This window comes from Ranitomeya variabilis, chromosome 2 (genome assembly GCF_051348905.1).
Source record: "Ranitomeya variabilis isolate aRanVar5 chromosome 2, aRanVar5.hap1, whole genome shotgun sequence".
NCBI lineage: Eukaryota > Metazoa > Chordata > Amphibia > Anura > Dendrobatidae > Ranitomeya > Ranitomeya variabilis.
The window spans coordinates 882912847-882935531 of NC_135233.1; the positions used below are offsets into that span (position 1 = coordinate 882912847).

The following is a 22685-nucleotide window of genomic DNA, read 5'->3' on the forward strand; positions in this document are numbered from 1 at the left end:
CATGTAACTATGTTCTCTCTGGCGGCTCTTTTCCCCCCCAGGCCCTAATGGCCCATATTACGGTTATTCCAAAAAAGGGTAAGGACCCCTCGCTCTGTAGCAACTACCGTCCCATCTCACTTATAAACATCGATGTTAAAATTTATGCCAAAATGATATCAAAGAGACTCAATTGCTTCCTACCCCTTCTAATTAACCAAGACCAGGTGGGCTTTGTGCCCGGAAGGGAGGCTAGAGACAATACCATCAGATCTATCTCCCTGATTGACAGAGCCAACAAAAAAGGTGACCCTCTGTGTTTACTATCGATAGATGCTGAAAAAGCATTCCATAGAGTGGATTGGGAATTTATGTGCCAAACGCTCAAAGGTATCGGACTTCAAAAAAAAGCATTGTGGAGTATAAAAGTCCTCTACGAGTCCCCTTCTGCTCGGGTCAGGTTAAACGGCTCATTGTCCAACTCTTTCGGTATACGGAACGGCACGAGACAGGGGTGCCCGCTGTCCCCCTTACTCTATGTGTTAACTATGGAACACTTGGCAGTCACAATTCGCAATAACCCTTCCATAGCAGGAATGAAGTTCCAATTAGAAGACCACAAATTAGCATTATTTGCTGATGACATACTCATGTATGTCACTTCCCCTATCACTAGCTTAACCTAATATTTTATCAGAATTGAACAACTAGGGAGCCCTGAGTAATTTTAAAATTAATACGCATAAATCTGAAATGTTAAACATTTCATTACCGCCCCCCTTAGTTTCACAGTTATGCTCCTCGCTCCCATTTAGATGGCGATCAGACTCCCTTGCCTATTTAGGTATACAGTTGACCGCTAAGTCCTCACATCTATAAGATGCTAACCATAAAGTCGCACTACACAACGCGGAGCTTGACCTGGAGAGGTGGAACAAACTGCACTTATCTTGGCTTGGAAGAATTAATACAATCAAAATAGACCTTTTACCACGCCTCCTTTATTTCTTCCAGACCATCCCTCTGTATCTTCCAGCCTCCTTCTTTTCCAGGCTCAAATCAGCGATACTAAGATTTGTGTGGTCCGGCAAACGTCCAAGGCTGGCATATCACCTCCTATGTAGGAATAAACAGTCCGGAGGACTGGGTCTCCCGGATTTCTTGCTCTATAGCTATGCCTCTCTGGGAACTTGCGTTCTCGACCTGTTCCATCACAAGTCAAGTAAGAAATGGGTAGGCCTTGAGATGACGCTCTCGGGACATGGTTCGGCGACGCACTTCTGGAGAGAGGGCACTGGGGGAATTCGAGGAGACGACCAGCCTTTCATTACTAGACACCTAACTCAGTTTGTTAAACATGGCATCCAAAAATTAAACCTCCTCTATACCAGGTCCCCTGACACCAATTTTTGAAAATCCAGACTTTCCAGCAGGTCAGGACAAGATCATGTTCCTACACAAACAGAGACAGTTTCCCATGATTACGTAGACCAAACCTCAATTAAGACCTTAGGGGCTATCTTTGCTGATAGAGAGCCGCCGCAGGGCTCATGGTTCTTCTATGAGCAAATCAAAAGCTATCTCACAATGTTATCTAGGCGGGCCGACATCTTTAGACAGTTAACTTCTTTTGAGTCCGTGTGCCTGGGTGGGGGCCCCTTATCCCACTCAATATCACTGCTATATAGAATGTTCCAGGGCTGCCAACCAACTTCACTTGATCCCCCTACATTCTTTTTGAAATGGGACAATGAACTAAGCACGCGTCTGACTCCAGAGGAACGTTTCAAGAGTCTGCTATTTACCTTCAGATCCTCACTCTGCTCAGATTACCAAGAAAGGAGTTATAAACTCCTGGCCAGATGGTACAGATGTCCGTCTAGCATTCACCTCATGTTCCCCACCACTCCCGACACTTGTTGGAGGTGCTGGAACGACAGAGGTACCTACACCCCACATCTGGTGGTCCTGCCCGCCTATTCACGACTTCTGGGTGGGCATCTTTGCACTTTATAACAAACTATCTCTCCATAGAGTCTAACCCACCATGGAACTGGCCCTGTTGTCTGTATGTGATCTCTCCATCGCCAAATTCAAGAAAGGTTTATTATGACATTTCCTAACAGACGCACGTAACGTGGTCCCTCGTTTCTGGAAACAGTCATTGTCCCCCTCATGTGCAGATTTTGTGGTTGAATTAAACCGCATCTACAGGATGGAGCAACTGGTTGGCCAGGATACTAGAACTACAGACCAAGTGTTTAACACTTGGTCCCCCTGGATTGCTTTTAGAGAATCTGAGGAACTGAACACTTGGCTACACTGTTTATCCTATTGGTCCCCTTGCGACCCATAATCATAACTCCCCTACCCTAGACAGTAAATAATACATTAACAGCCATACCTTAGCATAAAAGAATAATAGTCTCAAAAAGACTGGGACTGAAGACCAGATTCTTCCTACCCTTACCTCACCCACCCCTCCTCCTTACCTCCCCTTACCCCCCCTTTTTTTTTTCTCTCTCTCACTTCTCTCTCTTCCCTCTTCTTCTTCTCTCCTTTCTCTTCTTCTCTTTCTTTTCTCTTTAACTATCTTCTCTACTTTCCCTTCGCTTGGCTCGGCTTCATACAGATTCCATAACTGACATGAGTGCTCGGACGAGCTTAGGCACTCCTGCTTTCATCCGGTGGCTTGGCCCCACCTGGAGCTGGTCGTTGGCTGAATAGTGAGAGCCTGTGATGTATACATCATAAGCAATCTTTTCAAGCTATTAGACCTCTGACAGAGGTAATTTGTTCACGAAGTTACAACTTTAATGATTTGTTGATCAATGTTTGAGTTTTGAAACTTAAGGTACCTTCACACGAAGCGACGCTGCAGCGATAGCGACAACGATGCCGATCGCTGCAGCGTCGCTGTTTGATCGCTGGAGAGCTGTCACACAGACCGCTCTCCAGCGACCAACGATGCCGAGGTCCCCGGGTAACCAGGGTAAACATCGGGTTGCTAAGCGCAGGGCCGCGCTTAGTAACCCGATGTTTACCCTGGTTACCAGCGTAAAAGTAAAAAAAACAAACAGTACATACTCACCTGCGTGTCCCCCAGCGTCTGCTTCCTGACACTGACTGAGCTCCGGCCCTAACAGCAGAGCGGTGACGTGACCGCTGTGCTTTCACTTTCACTTTAGGGCCGGAGCTCAGTCAGTGTCAGGAAGCAGACGCTGGGGGACGCGCAGGTGAGTATGTACTGTTTGTTTTTTTACTTTTACGCTGGTAACCAGGGTAAACATCGGGTTACTAAGCGCGGCCCTGCGCTTGGTAACCCGATGTTTACCCTGGTTACCAGTGTAAAACATCGCTGGTATCGTTGCTTTTGCTTTCAAACACAACGATACACGGCGATCGGACGACCAAATAAAGTTCTGGACTTTATTCAGCGACCAGCGACATCACAGCAGGATCCTGATCGCTGCTGCGTGTCAAACTAAACGATATCGCTAGCGAGGACGCTGCAACGTCACGGATCGCTAGCGATATCGTTACAAAGTCGTTTCGTGCGAAGGTACCTTTATAGCATACAGCTACCCATTTTTGTACCACTCTCATAATCCTGTTTGTGCTTATAACCGCATTTAAACATCTGATTACAACTGTTATTTACATGCAACTCAAACCTGATTTACACAAAAAAAAAAAAAAAAACACAGCATGACGACAACTATGTGAGGTGAAGTAATAAAATAAAGCCGTGAAATAGTCATGGAGGAGCAGCCATCTACTAGGCTACATCAAGGCAGAAGACTAATTAGATCAATGAGGTTTAATCTACTGCTCTTTTAGGAAACAATCCCGCTATGTATTACAGTGTGTTTGTGTAACCTCGCCACACGACAGCTCAGCAACTTGTGTGTCTTTAACAAGCCGTTAATAACTGTATTGTCACTTCACACAAAGGCCGGTTTCTCTTGTGCACTGGCAATAAAGGAAAGAGCATGAGCTCCAAATAATGCAAGTCAATGAATTACATTCTTTGATTCTCTTTCACTCAATATAACCCAGACATACAATGGGTACAGCTCACTCTGTGGATTTCATGGCCTGAATTACAGCTCAATTACATATTATCATATAAGACATCTTAATTATACATACATTTTTTCACTACTGCACAGCCATGATTGTGCCCTCTTTTAAAACCAATAAATGGACTAATCAAACAAACACCTAAATAAATTCCTTAAAAAAAAGGTATACACTAGTAGGATCTAATTATTCATTTGTCTCCTAAAAAGCCAGGACTGCCTCCACACCAGCCACCTCAGACTAAGCAGTTTGGTGAAACATATGACTAATGTGTTTTTCTGTGGTGGGAGTACTGCAGTTATGCTACTTTGCTGTCATTGTTCCATACTTTGACTGATTTTTTTCCCATTGTTTAGGGATGTTTATCAATCCTGTGTACATCACTTTATGCATTTTCTTGAGATATTTTGTAGATTGTGAGCCCTCGCGGGGAGGGTCCTCTCTCCTCCTGTACCAGTTGGTGACTTGTTTTGTTCAAGATTATTGTACTTTTTCTTGTTATGTACCGTATACCCCTTTTCACATGTAAAACGGCATGCAATAAATGGCGCTATAATAATAAATAATTTCTATATACACATGCTAACATCCATTCTAAACTCAAGTCCATGTTTAGAATGGCTATACAGTTTTGGGTCACCTTTTGTTGTTTTGCGTCAGTGCTCTCTAAAGCACTTGTTTTTAGTTTTCGTATTTTTTTTATACTTAATCTCAGAGCAGCATCATATAGGGCACAAGAGCCTGCTTACAGGAATGTGTCACTTATTATGGTGTATTAGTTTCAATACAATCAGCATTTTATCAGCAGGCGATTATCACTACAGGACTACATCTCACATGCTAGGCAGTCAGACTAATCTGTGTAACCCCACCCCCACCACCAATGGCCAGCTTGCTGACAATTCACAAGAAGCTGCCAGTCAGGGGTCTGGGTGGGCTTATATACAGCCAAGAAGTCTTAGCTCAGCTACATCTACATCAGACAAACAAGGATTCTATCAAAACTACACAAAGCAGTCCAGTAAGTGACATCACTGGAAACAGGCTTTCTTGTCCTATAATATGCTGTTCTCAGATTATATAGCAAACCTGCTGACAGATTGCCTTCAAATTACGTAAAGAATTAATGCAAGGCTTATTGTTCGCCTTCATATTATTGGTTCTACACGGTTATATCCCTCAGGTTTCAATTGATGAAATCAAATTGTGCACATTATATTACTATATAAATTAAGTGAAAAATAGGAAAAAAAGCGAAGCATTTTTATATCAACATGACAAGAAACGTAGAAGCAGAGTCCTTAATATCATTTCTATCGTGCCATTGTAACCTAGAACAGTCCATTAATAGCAGTGTGGTTACACAAACGTGTGCTACAAACACAAGGCCCGCACTGTGGTAAGTGTAAGACTTCTAACAGGCAACTTTCTGGTTACACTTTCAGAGTAAAATGATACGCTTTAAATACCACAAGAAAATACAGTATAATTATGCACTAAAAATACCCACTGGAAACTAAGTTTAGAAGACAATGACAAACAGGCTTTAACAATTAAACTATTAGCGGTCTCATAGGCGGCCGGTCACATCTGTGAAGTGTAACACAGGCTCCAGGGAGCACAGCGCTGCCAGAATCGTGAGCTCTCCAGTAAGCTATTCTAGACAGCGATATTCTTGTCTCCGTGTCAGGTGAAGATAAATGGGAATAGAGTGAACGGGAAACAATGATCGCTGCCAACCCTTTCTAAACCCTTAAATCTAAGTCCCTGCTATTCACATGTTCACTCCAGATCTTCGGCACGTGGCGCCTCACTGTAATTTGTCAGCAAGAGATGTTACAAATATATACTGGGTAATGAATGATTTATAGAATCTTCATTAAATGCTATCGGAGGACATGGATGAGGATTGAGTAACCCTTTCAATGGACAATCACACCAAAGTCATAAATGTGGCACAAAACACGGCAAAAGTTACATGTGTAAAAGCCCATGTAAGCAGCACAATACAACTGACAACTTTCATTTAAATGCAGACAGACCAAAGTAAGTTATGTGTACTAGATGGCTCAGTGCACAAAGACTGCCATGTTCTCGGCAGTGTGATTCCTGTTTACACAGGATGATGCACCCATGATAAGATTATGCTGAACACAAGATCATTTCATACAATTAAGAGCATTTTGCTCATTCATTGGGTGATCAGCAGTTTCTTACGTGGCAAGATAATTGAGAAACAAGCGTTTGTTAAAGGGAATCTGTCAGCAGGTTTTTGCTATGTAATCTGAGAACAGCATGAGGTAGAGGTTAAAACAATGAATTCAATGATGTGTCATTCATCAAGCTGTGTGCTCTTTACTTACAATAAAGGTTTTATCTCTAGGACATTATCAATGCTGTGACTAGCTGGCTCCTGGATCAACTCCGTTCCCTCCGATGTGCAGCTCACTGTCAAGAGACTATGTAAATACAGATCCTGGTGGGGGCGGGATTAGCTTCCTCAGCTCTGCATCATTCTATATCCAAGTACTCTGTGTCAGAACTGCTGCACCCAGTAATCTAAGTGACACATTGTTGGATTCAGGGTCTCTTTGCTACCTCACCTCAGAGCAGCCTGATGTAGGCAACAAAAGTATTGGGACCACATCTACCTCACTACAGAGCATGTACATAAAGCGCAGCACAGATTTATCACAACTAAAAGCTGAGGTCCTTACATCATAAATGGAACAAATATTTATAGGACATTTCATATTATATATATTAGGAGTCAGAGTTGGTCCATTTTATACAGACTCCAACTCCACCAAAACGGACACCAGTGGAGAAAATGTCCCCAGAACTGGTTAAACACATACATTTAGGGCTAATACAGAAATCATTTAAGAGGGTATTAGCAGGCTGAAAACCCCCTCCTACGGGTATGGGCAGATGATCAGTAAACGCTGTGGGTTGGACGGTGCGTACTTCGGGACGCTGCAGGTTGGACACTGCAGATGTTGCCACATAGTGGATGGGATGTCTTGATATCTCATGTCACTATGTGTCCAGAAACGCCCCTGGATCACCAGCGGAGACGGACATGCGGCGCGTCTATCCAGACCAGAGCATGCTTATTTATCTTGTGGCGACACTAGTTTCCGCAAGAGAAATTTCACTCGTACAATGTATTGAACACTGTGATTCCACACGATTCAGTGAATACATACGTGGTCAAAATTGTTGTTACCCCTCATTTAATGACAGAAAACCCCACAATAATGGTCACAGAAATAACTTGAATCAGACAAAAGTAATAATAAATAAAATATCTATGAAAATTACCAAATGAAAGTCAGACACTGCTTTTCAACCATGCATCCACAGAATTTAAAAAAATAAAATAAAACTCATGTAATAGACTTGGACAGAAATGATGGTACTCCTGAAAATAATGTGACAAAAGGGACATGTTAAATCAAGGTGTGTCCACTAATTAGCGTCACAGGTGTCTACAATCTTGGAATCAGTGAGTGGGCCTGTATATAAGGGCTGTCCCACACGTCCAGATAATTCCGGTACCGGAATAAATCGGTACCGGAGTTATCCGTGTCCGTGTGCCTGGGAACTCACGGAGGCCATACGTGCGGCACACGTGTGCCGCCCGTATGGCGAGTGGGTACCACATGGAGCGTGTGGTACCCACTCTGCATGGTGCTGAAGCTGCGATTCATATCTTCCCTGCAGCAACGTTTGCTGTAGAGAAAATATGAAGAATAGTGTTTAAAATAAAGATCCATGTGTCCGCCGCCCCCCCACCCCCTGTGCGCCCCCCCGCTGGTCAGAAAATACTTATCCGCTCCCTCGCTGCTTCCTGGTCTGGCCGCGGCTTCTCCTGCATGCGGTCACGTGGGGCCGATCATTTACAGTCATGAATATGTGGCTCCACCTCCCATAGGGGCGGAGCCGACTATTCATGATTGTAAATGATCGGCCCCACGTGACCGCATACAGTAGGAGGCGCGGCCAGACCAGGAAGGAGCGAGGGAGCGGGTGAGTATTTTCTGACCAGCGGGGGGGCGCACAGGGGGTGGGGGGGCGGCGGACACATGGATCTTTATTTTTAACACTATTCTTCATATTTTCTAAACAGCAAACGCTGCTACAGGGAAGATATGAATACCGGCTTCAGCACCATGTGGGGGGGACAGCGCTTACTGTAGCGCTGTCTCCTGCACGCACACGGACCCCAGACGGAGAATGTCCGTGTGAGGTCCGTGTTTTACGCGGACCCATTGACTATTGGGTCCGTGTAAAACGTGCGCTCCCACGAACACTGACATGTCTCCGTGTTTGGCACATGGAGACACGGTCCGCAAAAAATCAATGACATCTGAACAGATGCATTGATTTTTATGTGTCTACGTGTGTCAGTGTCTCCGGTACGTGAGGAAACGGTCACCTCACGTACCGGAGCCACTGACGTGTGAAACCGGCCTAAGGCTTCACATACTCACTGTGTTTGGTGCCATGGTGTGTATCACACTCAACATGGACCAGAGGAAGCGAAGGAAACAGTTCTCAGGACATTAGAAAGAAAATTATAGACAAACACGTTAAAGGTAAAAGTAATAAGACCATGTCAAAGCAGCTTGATGTTCCTGTGACTACAGTTGCACATATTATTCAGAAATGTAAAGATCCATGGGACTGTAGCCAACCTCTTTGGATGTGGCCGCAGGAGGATAATTGATGAGAAATCAGAGACGGATATTATGAATGGTAACAAAAGAGCCCAGAAAAACTTCTAAACAGCTTAAAGGTGAACTTCAAACTCAAGGAACATCAGTGTCAGCACCATCCGTTGTTGTATGAGCCAAAGTGGACTCCATGGGAAACGACCAAGGAGGACACCATTGCTGGAAAAAAAAAAAAAAACATAAAAAAGCCAGACTGGAATTCGCCAAACTACATGTTGACAAGCCACAAAGCTTCTGGGAGCATGTCCTATGGACAGATGATTTGGCAAGGCACATCAGCTCTATGTTCACAGATGGAAAAATGAACCATTTCCAGAAAAGAACACTGTCCCTACTGCGAAACATGGAGGAGGCTCTGTTATGTTCTGGGGCTGGTTTGCTGCATCTGGCACATGGTGTCTAGAATCTGTGCAGGGTACAATGAAATCTCAAGACTATGAAGGGATTCTAGAGAGAAATGTGCTGCGCAGCGTCAAAGCTTGGTCTCAGTCACAAGTCTTGGGTCTTGCAACAGGATAATGACCCAAAACACACAGCTAAAAATACCCAAGAATGGCTAAGAGGAAAACATTGGACTATTCTGAAGTGGCCTTCTATGAGCCCTGACCTAAATCCTATTGAACATCTTTGGAAAGAGCTGAAACATGCCGTCTGGAAAAGGCAACCTTCAAACACGAGACAACTGGAGCAGTTTGCTTATGAGCAGTGGACCAAAATACCTGTCGAGAGGAGCAGAAGTCTCATTGACAGCTACAGGAAACATTTCATTGCAGAGATTGCCTCAAAAGGTTGTGCACCAAAATATTAAGTTAAGGGTACCACCATTTCTGTCCAGGCCTATTTCATGAGTTTTATTTTTATTTTTTTATTCTTTGAAAGCATGGTTGAAAAGCAATGTCTGGCTTTCATTTGTTCATTATCATAGATTTTTTTTATTTATTATTACTTTTGCTAGATTTAAGTTATTTATGTGACCATTGTGGGTTTTTCTGTCATTAAACGTGAGGTACCAACAATTTTGTCCACTTGTGTACATGCGGATTTCCAACGCGCTGCCAATTCCTGATCGTCTGCACATATCCTAATACCTTCAAGGTATAAATACGGCGAAGTTCACTTTAAATCAAAAGCACCACCATGCAAGGTCAATAGGGGAGCAATAGTGAGATCAGGGGTCAAATTGAAAAGCTCAGAGATTTTAAGCTAGGATGCCTCCTTTGCCACAAGTCAGTTTGCAAAATTCCTGGTCTGCTATATCTGCCCTAGGCAATGGTCTGTGCTATTATAATGAAGTGGATGTGTCTAGGAGCAACAATAGCTCAGCCACAGTGGAGCATCCATTCTCATGAAGTGGGACTATCGATGCAGAAATGTCTGGCACAAATCAATTATCTCCTCACTACAGAGTTCTAAACTGTCTATAGAAGTGACAAAAGCAAAAGAACTAAGCTGAGAGCTTCATGAAATACGTTTCTGTAGCTCTGCAGCTGCATCTAGTGATCTAATGCGAAGCGCTGGCTAGAATGGAATAAAGCATAAAGACACTAGACTAAGCAGGGAAAATGGGTTCTCTGAAATGTTAAAGAGAACCTTTCACCCAGTAGCGCAGCCACCAGTGGGGGCAGAGGGGACGGTCGCCACACGCTCTCAGGGGCCCACCCGTGCTACGCTACCATCAACTGTATCGGCGTACATGCAGTTTAACTCTGCAGCAGAGCAGGGAGACAATCTCCCTGCACTGCCACCCGGCCACTATGGGGCCCATGAGCATCACTATACGGTGCCCGCTGTGCTAAGTTGTACGGGTGCTTGGAGCAGCAAGGGAACGAGGAGGTGAGTGGAGTATTGTATTTTTTTTATGGTGAGTGTATTTTACTAAAGAGGCCTATGGGGAGTGCATTATACTATACAGAGGTCTATAGGCAGTGCACTATATTATTCGGAGGACTATGGGGAGTGCATTATACTATACGGAGGCCTATGGGGAGAGCATTATACTATACGGAGGCCTATGGAGAGTGCATTATACTATATGGAGGCCTATGTAGAGTGCATTATACTATATGGAGGCCTATGTAGAGTGCATTATACTATATGGAGGCCTATTGGGACTGCATTATACTATGTGGAGGCCTATTGGGACTGCATTATGCTATACTAGATGGTGGCCCGATTCTAACGCATCTGGTATTCTTGAATATGCATGCATGCATGCATGCATGCATGCATGCATGTATGTATGTATGTAGCAGCCACGCATGTATATAACACAGCCCACGCAGTATATAACACAGCCCACCCAGTATATAACACAGCCCAGGTAATATATAGCACAGCCCAGGTAATATATAGCACAGCCCAGGTAATATATAGCACAGCCCAGGTAATATATAGCACAGCCCAGGTAATATATAGCACAGCCCACGCAGTATATAATATAATATATATATTCATGTAGTATATAGCAGTGTGGGCACCATATCCCTGTTAAAAAAAAAAATTAAAATTAAAATAAAAAATAGTTATTTACTCACCCTCCGGCGTCCAGCGAAGCTGTCCCGATGCGCACGCTGCTGCCGCCAGCTTCCGTTCCCAGAGTCGCATTCCCAGAGTCTCGCGAGACCGCTAAGTCTTCTGGGTAATTTCGCAATGCATCTCTGGGAACGGAAGCTGGCGGAAGCCGCGCACTCACCGGCGGACGACGGAAGGTGAGAATAGCGGGTTTTTTGTTTTTTATTACTGTTAACATTAGATTTTTTTTTTAGTATTGATGCTGCATAGGCAGCATCAATAGTAAAAAGTTGGTCACAGGGTTAATAGCAGCGTTAACAGAGTGCGTTACACCGCGGCATAACACCGTCCGTTAACGCTGCCATTAACCCTGTGTGACCGCTGACTGGAGGGGAGTATGGAGCGGGCGCCGGGCACTGACTGGACTGAAGTAGGGAGGGACTAATTCTCGGCCGGCATGTGCCCGTCGCTGATTAGCGACGCGGAATTTCCGTTACAGACAGGCAGACAGACGTGGACCTTAGACAATTATATATATAGATGGAGGCTATTTAGGGGGCCACGATATAGTGTGGGATTACAGTGAGGAGCTCATCACACAGTGATACGAGTTGATAACATGATTTACAGAGTTTGGTGTAGAAAAATCGGAATGGTGTTGTCTTGGCCCAGACACAGCCTCAATGTCAACTACGTACAACACTTTTAGGAAGAATTAGAATGGAGATTGAAGGCCACATTGCCTTGTCCACCAACATCAATTTCTGATCTCACAAATGCCATTTTTGCTGAAAGAACCTAAATACCTACAATATGCACTGAAAAATCTTGTGAAAGGCATCCTAGAACAGGAGATGCTGTTATAGCCTTAAATGTCATCCAGCTCCATATTAACATCCATGGTTTCCGAAAGGAAAATCCTATATGGTCATAAAAAGGTATGATGGTCTGGTGTTCACATTCTTTTTTCCATATAAAGGAAATCTGATAAAATACTGTATATAGCTTATAAATTGTACAAACTGATGGAATGAATCAACAAAACAACCATACATACAAAACTATGTAAAGCAGTCAATACAAGAGAAGATAGTATTCTGCTACAGATGGAACTGGATAAGAATGGGAAGAAGGATTCAATAACCATTACACACTGAATGGGAAACCACTGGGTAAATCTGACATGGAGAGGGAAATGGGGATCGTAGTTAATGATAACGATAACTTACATGGAGCAGCCAGTGCCAGGCAGCAGCTGCCAAGGCAAACAGGATCATGGTGTGCATTAAAAGAGGTCTGGATACACATGATGAGAACATTATACTGCCTCTGTACAAATCCCTGGTTAGACCGCACATGGAGTACTGTGTACAGTTTTGGGCACCAGTGATCAGGAAGGATATAATGGAACTAGAGCGAGTACAAAGGAGGGCAACAAAATTAATAAAGGGGATGGGGGAACTACAATACCCAAAGAGCTTAGCAAAATTGGGATTATTTAGTCTAGAAAAAAGACGACTGAGGGGGCGATCTAATAGCCATGCATAAGTACATAAAGGGACAGTAGAAATATCTCTCCGAGGATCTGTTTATACCAAGGAAGGTGACGGTCACAAGGGGGCATTCTCTGAGTCTGGAGGAGGGAAGGTTTTTCAACCAACATAGAAGAGGATTCTTTACTGTTAGGGCAGTGAGAATCCGGAATTCCTTGCCCGAGGAGGTGGTGATGGCGAACTCAGTCGAGGTGTTCAAGGGAGGTCTGGATGTCTTCCTGGAGTGTAACAATTTTGTATCTTACAGTTATTAGGTTCTTTAGAAGGACGTAGATATGGGGATATATTCTGACGGAATACAGGCTGAACTGGATGGACAAATGTCTTTCTTCGGCCTTGATAACTATGTTACTATGTAACAATTGCATTCAAAATCAAGAACAACATGAATAATATTACATTCATTCATTTAGTGGTCTTGTATGTAAAAATTACTCCAGTCAATATAGGAATAAATCTTTAGCATTTACAGTGATCATTTTTGTTATTATACTGTATGACTGTACCACGTTACCTTTTGGCATTAGCAGGTGGAGTGCAACAGAAAGGAAAAAGATGGAATCACTGTAGTATGTGCCAGTGCCAGCACTGAAGAGCTTCTGCATGGCTTCTACCACTGGAAACAGCTTCTCGGTCAGGGTGCCGACGTCATGGAAAATCACCTGCCGTGCAGAGAAAACGTGTATGAGCAGAAATATACCAACATTTCTTTTACCAAATACGATGCAAAACATTGTCCTTTATAAAAGGCCCAAATAGATATGACAAAATATTGTGGCCCAGTATAAAATACTGCTCAGTGCAAAAGTTCTATTCACAAATGATACATTCAGTACAATGGCATCGAAAAAGGTTTGGCTATCAAATGCATTTGTGTACAGAAAAGTCAACTGAAGATCTGCTCATGTCGGCGTTTTGTTATGGGAGCAAAACAATAAAATTAATGGAAGCTTCATGACAAACACCAGCGGATTCCGATGGAATCCCACTAACGAAATCATCCTTTTACTGAAGAAAATCGCATGGCATGCGTTGTCTACCCTCGTCAGCTGAAGACGGACTTACACTCTTTCTACTGAGCCATTATACAGTTCCCAAGGAGAATAACACCCGACTGAAGACCAGTAAACTATTTTTATAGAAAGCTAATCTATTTTCAGTCCTTCACAAAAGAAAAAAAAACATACTGCATGTAATAGGTAAATTATCATCCATATACAATGGTGCGCTACTTCTTACTGCAGTCAAAACATAGAAACAGGGCACCACTACTCAGTAATCAGACAAAAAGGGTTCACCTGAAGCATGCTATATAACAATGGATTAAACAGAAGAGAGAAAGATGCATGCTGAAAAAGTCGGTAACACCCAAAACTTAGGTAAAAAATTGTTTTTATTATGAACACCACCATATCACATGTAACAAAATAGACTATAAAAAACAATTAAAAAACCAAAAGAATGGTTCAATGACTGATTACACCCTTAATATGGCAATAAACAACCTAAACTAAGTTCAATTGGCAATATATCAGTAAATGGTACCAGAGAAAAGACAACATTTTTTATAGGGAACAAAACAATTTTATGGAATCCAATTATATGGTTAAACCAATAAAGTCTATAAATATACAAAAATGCCCAGCATGAAATGGTCAAAGCTGAATGACTATTCACAGCAACATGTTATAAATCAACTAGTTATAGGCTAGAAAGATTGACCCCCCAAAAATTATAGACCCAAAGAAATAGCGTCTCTAAGATGATAAAAGTTGTAGAAAATGTTGAATGCAAGAAAACCTTGCTTACACAGAGTAAACAACATCTTAGGGAGCAATCCGGGTTCAAACTTGCTGAAGTGAAAATATGAAATGACTCTGGAGCCATATTTGCCAAGAGAAGAAGCTTAGGGGAGAAAAAAAAAAATGGGACAATACTTGGATGCTATAAGTTTTTCATGGATTGCTTGATAGAACCTCACTGCCAATACATGCTGCCTTATGCACCTTCATTATGTTTTAGATGCTGGCTGCACGACTTCAGCCATATATGTTTATTCTGAAACGCTACAGGACCAACCCGCACGTGAGACTAGTCAGAAAGGCCAGTCACCAGAAAACTTCTGCCAGCTCGCGCGCAGCGACAGGTCTCTCCCAGCCAGCTTGTATAGGGGGAGATCTATCACTCAAGGTGAAGCCGGCAGGGTGAAGCCACCAGGGACCGGCTGTCCAACTAGTCTCATGTGCGTCTCCTTCCCCAGCAGCTATTAAACTAATTTTCTCTGAAATGCTGAGTAAACCTATATGGCTGAACTCACACAAGCAGCTTGTGGATCGGGCAGCATGTATCAGATGTCAGGTTTCATTTACGAAATCTCTGTCAGAAAAACGGATGACACGCCGGCCAAAATCTGATGATCTGCTGTTCAAAAACGCTGATGAAACTAGGACCCATTATTGAGCACAAGAAAGATCATTGAGGTGTGCAGTAGCCCATAGGCTGGGTTTCATGGTACACATATGGACCTCAGTGTCTGAATTGAACACAGGTCTCCCAACTCAAACTTGCAGCCTCATGGACACATGAGTCTGTAAGTTCGGGTCAGGAGACCTATGGCTTGTCTGGGCATTGTGGTCTCTATATAGATTGTGGAACATGTTATCTGAACCTGGCCTTAATCCTTAAGAGTTCAGCAAAACCAGGGAAGGACACTAACAGTTGTCAATCAGGTTGGGTGGGCAGATCAAGTTTGGCTCATGAATACACTTGGACTCCGGAGCTCTTCACTATTCTGCTGGACCAAAACTTGAGAAAATTATTATACAGGCTTACTGACATGCATTTTGAAAGTGAGCACACGTCTCAAAAGATCTATTTAAAGGATGCAATCTGTGTTGTGTAATCTCGTGACAGGTTCTCCTTTAAGGATATTTAATGCCTTCCATTTTTCCCTTCTGAAATCTACTAAAACACAAGAAAAGGGCAACCTGCTCCCAATGAAGATGAAGAAGCACTATATGAACGGTTTCAATGTTTGGCTATAGTCATTGGATAGGGAAACAGAACAAAAGGCTTATCAGTTGTATGGGGCTCAGACAACAAGTAATGGCCTAGATACAATATATATGATTGCACCACTAGTCTTAACTCTGACAACACATTTTATAGTAATTGTTTTAAAGCTTTTTAGCAAAACAATTCCTCTAATCTCCCACTACAGTGTAATAAGTGTTATTCCCTAAGTGGTGAGCTCAGCGCCTGTGGCAGGGTAACCATTTCTGATTCCCGTTTTATATAAGTGGATTATTATTTATAATGTAGGCTAACATTTATGTACATAAGTACATTCCCTCACTGAGATTGACATTTGACCTGTCAACAATAACTTTACTCCATTTACTAGTAAAACTATTCCATTGAAGTCCAATATCCAAACGTAATTGTTTTTTTACCTTCACATCTTAGACGGACCACTACCAGATACATCTTATAAGAAAATTCAAAAATAAAACGCCAAACAAGTTTGTTTGCCAGAACTGAATTCTCAGAAAGTATCTATCATTTTTAACACCCTTTGGTGAAAATGTCACATTCAAGCAACAATGGGTTCAGATGCTACAGCAGATCTTCATTTTGGAGAAAAACAGAAATTAAAACGTCTATTCAGAGAATTAATCTGCAGATACAGAACTAGGCTTTTATTTTCAGTTTTACCTCCAAGATAGGAAAAAATTCAGTTACCCAGAAGTGGTTATAAAGGGTCCCTGCAAGTCATCAATGAGCACGAAAATCAATGAGCGTCTGTGCACAGTCCACAATTTTCACAGACCCATGGACTTGTATGGGTGATTTTGACCCGTGACTCGAATCAAAAATGGACATGTCTCAAGGACACACTGTACACAAAAAAAAAATATGATTTACACAAACCTGTTAACAGCACAACGATTTTAATCATGAGTACTTTATTACCCAGTATAGTTTTATTTTTCCCTATACTTTTCAGTTTCCTCAAGGCATGTGACTGGCCACATGAATAATATCCTAGAAGATACTTCAACTCTAGGACTCCATAGTGTGCTGTTAGAGAAAGGTGGGACAATGAAAGTCCCATTCTACTTTAGTGCTATGCATGTTGAGTTTATGTTCCTGCCCTATACTGATCAGATAAATCAATGGCGGGCAGGAGAATAGAGGCCTGTGCGGCTGCAAAGCCACTACAACCCTTGCAGAGAAAAGAAACCACTTTGTAAAAAAAAAGACATAACTTTTTACTTGTCTGTTGATGTACCCCAGGGCTTATTATTGAAGGCTGAATTCTAGTTTTTATTGGTACCATATTGTGGTATATGCGACTTTATGATAACGTTTTATTCCATCTTTTGAGACAGCAAGACAAAAGCAGAGATTAACTTTTTTTTCATGGTGTTCACTAGGTGGGATAAAAAGAATGGCCATTTTACTGTTTGGGTCGTTATGGGCATGGCAATATCAACATATATAACTTATTTATATTGAATTACTTTCTCACAATAAAATCCAATTAAAAGAAAATAAATAAAAATGCCATGTGAAAATAGCCATAACTTCATAACTATTTTTTAACTTTAGGTTTTAGGAGGATTTATTTTCTGTTGAGACAAACTGCAGTTTATTTTAGTTGGTATAATTTTTGTGCTTGTGACTTTTTTTCTAAATGAAGTAACCAAAAAAAAGGCAATTCTAGGGCAGAGCCACCGGAAAAATTACAGTACCACCAACAGTGAACCAGTTTAGATAAAAAAAAAAAAAAAGCCAGCTGCACGCAGCCTTAAGAACTAATCACAAAAAAAGGTGGCTTATGCTTTTAATATGATTTTTTTTCCATCTTTTTAATTTCTCTAAATACTTTTTTGGTTTTACATTGCAGGTAAGATATATACGTATGAGGAAGATCACACATCTTTCCTCTCCTGTCCCTGCAGCTTGTCAGCTCACTTACAACTCTCTGCTCCTTCACACTGTGTGAAGTTGTGGGAATGGTGGACATTTTAACTGGCTGTTGATCAGCCCTGATCGCAGTTACAGAAGGGATTCTCAGCTTTAAAAGGAGATCAGAACTGCTGTGGTGGTCACAATCCAGCCTGAGATAACGTGAGAGCATTAAAATTAGGACCAGAGCACAGTGGTAGTCATGACCAAGCCAGAGAGATCTGGAGCCGTTCCTGTGCGAGTCTTCCTGAAATAATTCAGTCACAGATTCCCGTGATGCCACCCTACATTTAGCGCAGATCTCACTTTAACCCCTTATATCTCTGGCTAGGTCACAACTACTGAATAGATCCTGGTCTCGTTTTATAGTGTACACACACAACCATGAAAAAACTGACATCACAGACATCAATGTGATTATTTTGAGCTGTTCACGTGATTGGCATTTTTCACTCAGAACGAATGTCCATGGAAAAAAAATTGCAGCATGCACTTGCCAGCCTACTCAAATGTGTGCATGAGGAAAAAAAAAAAAAAGCAAACAAATTCCCATATAGATCAGCCATTTAGTATCTGATTACAGATACTTAGCAGGTCTTTAACATAAGAAGCAATATTTTGTCTTGTTAAATGTTCTCAACTGTTAATGTATACAAATACCACACGATGGCAAACCGATGACAATATAGATAAAACATTGTCCATTTTTCTGGATAAAAATCAGATGATTTTGTTTGGTTACAAGCTCAGAGTTTGATCCAAGTGACGCCTTAGTGTGATCCGATTCTCTCGCATGACAATCGCATAGATGTGGGGAAGATGGAGAACTTCATTTCTTTATATTCTCCATTCAGTGTCCAGGGTAACTGGACCGCCCTTGGTGCAGTCCGATGTTTCACACGTACCCATCAACTCGTATGGGGCGCATGATCTGATTACAGGAGGCACTCAGCATGCAGATCTGACCTGCCCCATAATATAGCATTGGGCTGGGTGCTATGCTATAAAAACATCGGCTAGCATTCGGCCGTGTTATACACTAGTGTGAGCGAGCCCTAAAGCGGAGAAGGTTCAAATAACAATTTCAGCTTTTTAATGAGCCCTGAATAATTTCTGTAGCTGTGATCCAGGCTAAGATATATATGGCCATCAGTAGCCATGACTTATTTGGTTAGCCAGAGTTGTCATCCTGCAAGGACATATGTAGCGCCCCCACTGCCGCAGGGCCGAGGGGTACCCGGTACCGGGCCACTGAGTCTCTGCTCTGGGGTTGTCACGGTGGCTAGGCCCGGTCCGTGACCCTGCTGAGGGGCGTACAGTAATAGATGTGGGTAGATGATGGTAGTGGTGATGCTGTAGCAGTGCGGTGCAGTAAATAACGAGGACACCAGGTTGCAGTCTCTTTACCTCTTTACTGAAGATCTCTGGGTCCTCAGTCCGGAATCCGGATAACCAGGCTGCGCAAGTCCGGCCGGTCCAATGGCACCTCCAGAGTTCTCTTAACAGGTGGAAATCTGCGCCTTCCTGCTAGCGCTATGTGTTGTGGTCCTTCCCTGCTGTGCTTACGGAAAGTCCCCACAACTGTTGTGTCCGTTTCTTAAGTTCCCTCACAACTCGATTAGATGATGTTCTGCTAATCCTCCGTCCCTCCCTGATGTTACGGTTGGAACGGCACCCGTATGACGGGTAGGCTCGGAGCTCTTCCGGGACCCTAGAGTCGCCCCTCTCCACAAGTTGCCCCCCAAGACTGCATAGGTGATTTAGGTGAGACAGCCCGCCTTAGACTGACTGTCCTGCCGTGGTTTAGAGTATTGCTTGAAGCTGAATATTGTAATACTCCCTCGGCGTTCCGGCCGCCGGTTGTGCGCCTCAGTAGGATGTTGCCTCGGTCTTACAGCACGACTCCTACTGGTATTCTCCTTGTTGCTTTGATCTCGTTTCTCACTCAGCACAATCTATCTCGCTTCCAGTCCCTTCTTGGGTACCGCCGCTATACTGAGCAGGCACGGTCCCGTTACGTTCGCTCAAGTTGCCAAGCCTCTGTCAGGATCCCACCCCTGACAGGGACCCTACCGAATCTTCTCCTACAACACCCTCTGCCACAAGGTGTTGCCTGGTTCCAACCCAGTCAGCTTTCTGTCTAACTTCCTGCCTGACCCCCAGTTTACCCACAATGGTGGGGAGTGGCCTAATGAATAGAACCCTTAGCTCCCCCTGGTGGCCCGGCTGTGAAATGTATTGGTGTCTGTGATACCTGGTCAGATGAACTCCTTCAGTGCCATCAGACGTACCATAGCTCCCCTTAGTGGCGGAGCCACAGTACTGCAACGACCAGGACTCTGGGGCGCTGCACATACAAGTTTCAAACCCATCAGTGAAAGGGATAAGAACCAGTGGGAAGTTAACCCCGGCATGACAAAACAAAGAATTTCCCCATAAACTTAAAATCCAAATATCACTTAATCCTGTAACCGAATGTGTGAAATATTAATTTGGTTTTCTTTCAGGCAGGGATCCGAATGTGATAGATGCTGTGAAAATTGGATTATCTGCCAACCAACCTATTTCCTAGGAACAAGATTGTTGTTCCCAGAAATGAGAGGTCACAAGATTGTTTTTCATGTATCCCATTTAGCTGTAAGGTTTAGTACGGATCATGGCTACTCGTCACAACAGCTCCACTAGCAGTTCCAGAATTTATAAGCGAGTCCCACCTTGGGTTAGTAGGTGAAGCAAGTATCATACAAGGTGAACAAAGCTGAAAGAGACATATTGGACACTGTCCGGACTGTAGCCCCATGGGACAAAATACAACAGCGGGGGCTAAAATCATAATGATATCCTGCTTTATGACAAATGGGAAATATTAAGTCCTGAGATGCTAGGGACTGTTATTTCCCTGAGCCTCAGTCACTTTCAGAAGTAACGTCTACAAAATCAATCTCAGGATAACATAGAGAACATGAGAAATAGGGCATCACCATAGTGACCAGGCAGAGGAACAAGTTGAGGGGAAAATGCCTGCACTAGACCAACAAAACAAGTGAGGAGGGATGATATTGCTCAGTCAGAGAAGAATGGGTTACATGCAAGCGTCTACCAATAACATCTGCTGATCATGTGAGCACCAGGAGCCGTGAAGCGCTAGTGACACCGAGTGGTGCTCAAGACAAGGCCATGTCATACAGTATGAGGCACAGCTTATTCACTAAATATTCTGCCATCAAAGGGTCCAAGAAGATGATGGAACATTTAGATCCTGGTGGTACTGATTTTTTTTTTTAAATGATAAAAAGTAATTAAGTATATGTGAGGCTTTTTGCAATATGCCTCACACATGCAAAACAGGCTGCGACCTTTGGTAAGCGCAAGGAAATACAGTTTCATCCAACATTTATACAAGGCAACGGGAAGTTAGCTAAAAACTGGTGAATAAATGCTCAAAGTGCCCATAGCAAGTCATCAGATAACCTCATTGCTTCATGGATGCCAAAATTTAGCATAATGGTTTCTGGTAATGGCCTCCTGATCTAATTCTAGAGATACTAATGGTCCTAAAGAAAGAAGAGGCTGCTCACACTGCTGTCCACCCAGTCTCGAAACACTGGAAATATCAGGGGCTGAGGTAAGATGATGCTACTCACAGAGTAAAAAGACCGGGTGGTTATTTTTGTTATGGATAATAAAAATCTACCTGATAAAAAAAAAAAAAAAACACCGGGTGGACAGCTAACACTGGAAATATCAGAGGTGCTGAGATATGAAGAGGCTGCTCACACTGCTGTCCACCCCATCTTTCTGGTTGAATACTGGAAGTACCATAGGTGCTGAGGTATGAAGAGGCTGCTCACACTGCTGTCCACCCTGTCTGATTGAATACTGGAGGTACCAGAGGTAAGAAGAGGCTGCTCACACTGCTGTCCATCCTATCTGATCCAGTACTGGAGGTACCAGAGGTAATAAGAGGCTGCTCACACTGCTGTCCATCCTATCTGATCCAGTACTGGAGGTACCAGAGGTAAGAAGAGGCTGCTCACACTGCTGTCCATCCTATCTGATCCAGTACTGGAGGTACCAGAGGTAAGAAGAGGCTGCTCACACTGCTGTCCATCCTATCTGATCCAGTACTGGAGGTACCAGAGGTAAGAAGAGGCTGCTCACACTGCTGTCCATCCTATCTGATCCAGTACTGGAGGTACCAGAGGTAAGAAGAGGCTGCTCACACTGCTGTCCACCCTGTCTTTCTGAATGCTAAGCAGTTATTATGTGCTGGTGGTAGCTTGACAGTATGTGGTATAGGTTATCTTCAGGTAATAGCAGCAAAGCTTCCTACTGCATATGGTCACAGATCCATGTCCTATTACATTCTAGTGTAGGTTTCCATCAGAGTTACAAGATTCCAGATATTATGATTCTAGGATTTATCTTTGTATACAAACAAAAATGATATTTATATTCTCCATGCAGTTGCTCGCTTCCCCTCAAAGGGGTGACACCGGTAAACACTCCATGGCACACCGAGTCTGCTCTGCACACACACTCTGCATAGCTGGCTGTCAACGTGCAGAGGGACAGATTACACAGCACTCACTGTGTACTGGAAACAAGCAGCTGCAGGGAGCATATAACTTCATTTTCTCCCTGTAGTCACTGAACCAGTACGTCAGTCAGATGTGATTTAAATGTTATTAGCCTTCAAATTACCACTGTATCTGCAGGCAAATAGTGCTTCTGGAGGTGACCAGTTCCCCATAAAGAAAGTTAACCAGTGCGCCAAATCGGTTGCTATGAGAGCATTTTATTTCACCACTTTGACATCTCCCAAGGGAAGGCTAAAAGTCAAGTAACA

The 22685-nt window shown here is 43.1% G+C and overlaps 1 protein-coding gene across 3 annotated transcripts in view; it reads right to left on the reverse strand.

Annotated features, from left to right (window-relative positions):
* Positions 1-22685, reverse strand: part of XXYLT1 (xyloside xylosyltransferase 1) — a 241780-nt gene that overhangs the window by 169705 nt on the left and 49390 nt on the right. For all 3 annotated transcript variants that reach the window (XM_077290362.1, XM_077290363.1, XM_077290365.1), the window contains exon 2: positions 13380-13527. In XM_077290362.1, the coding sequence (XP_077146477.1) occupies positions 13380-13527 (148 nt within the window). The remainder of the gene's footprint in view (positions 1-13379; positions 13528-22685) is intronic.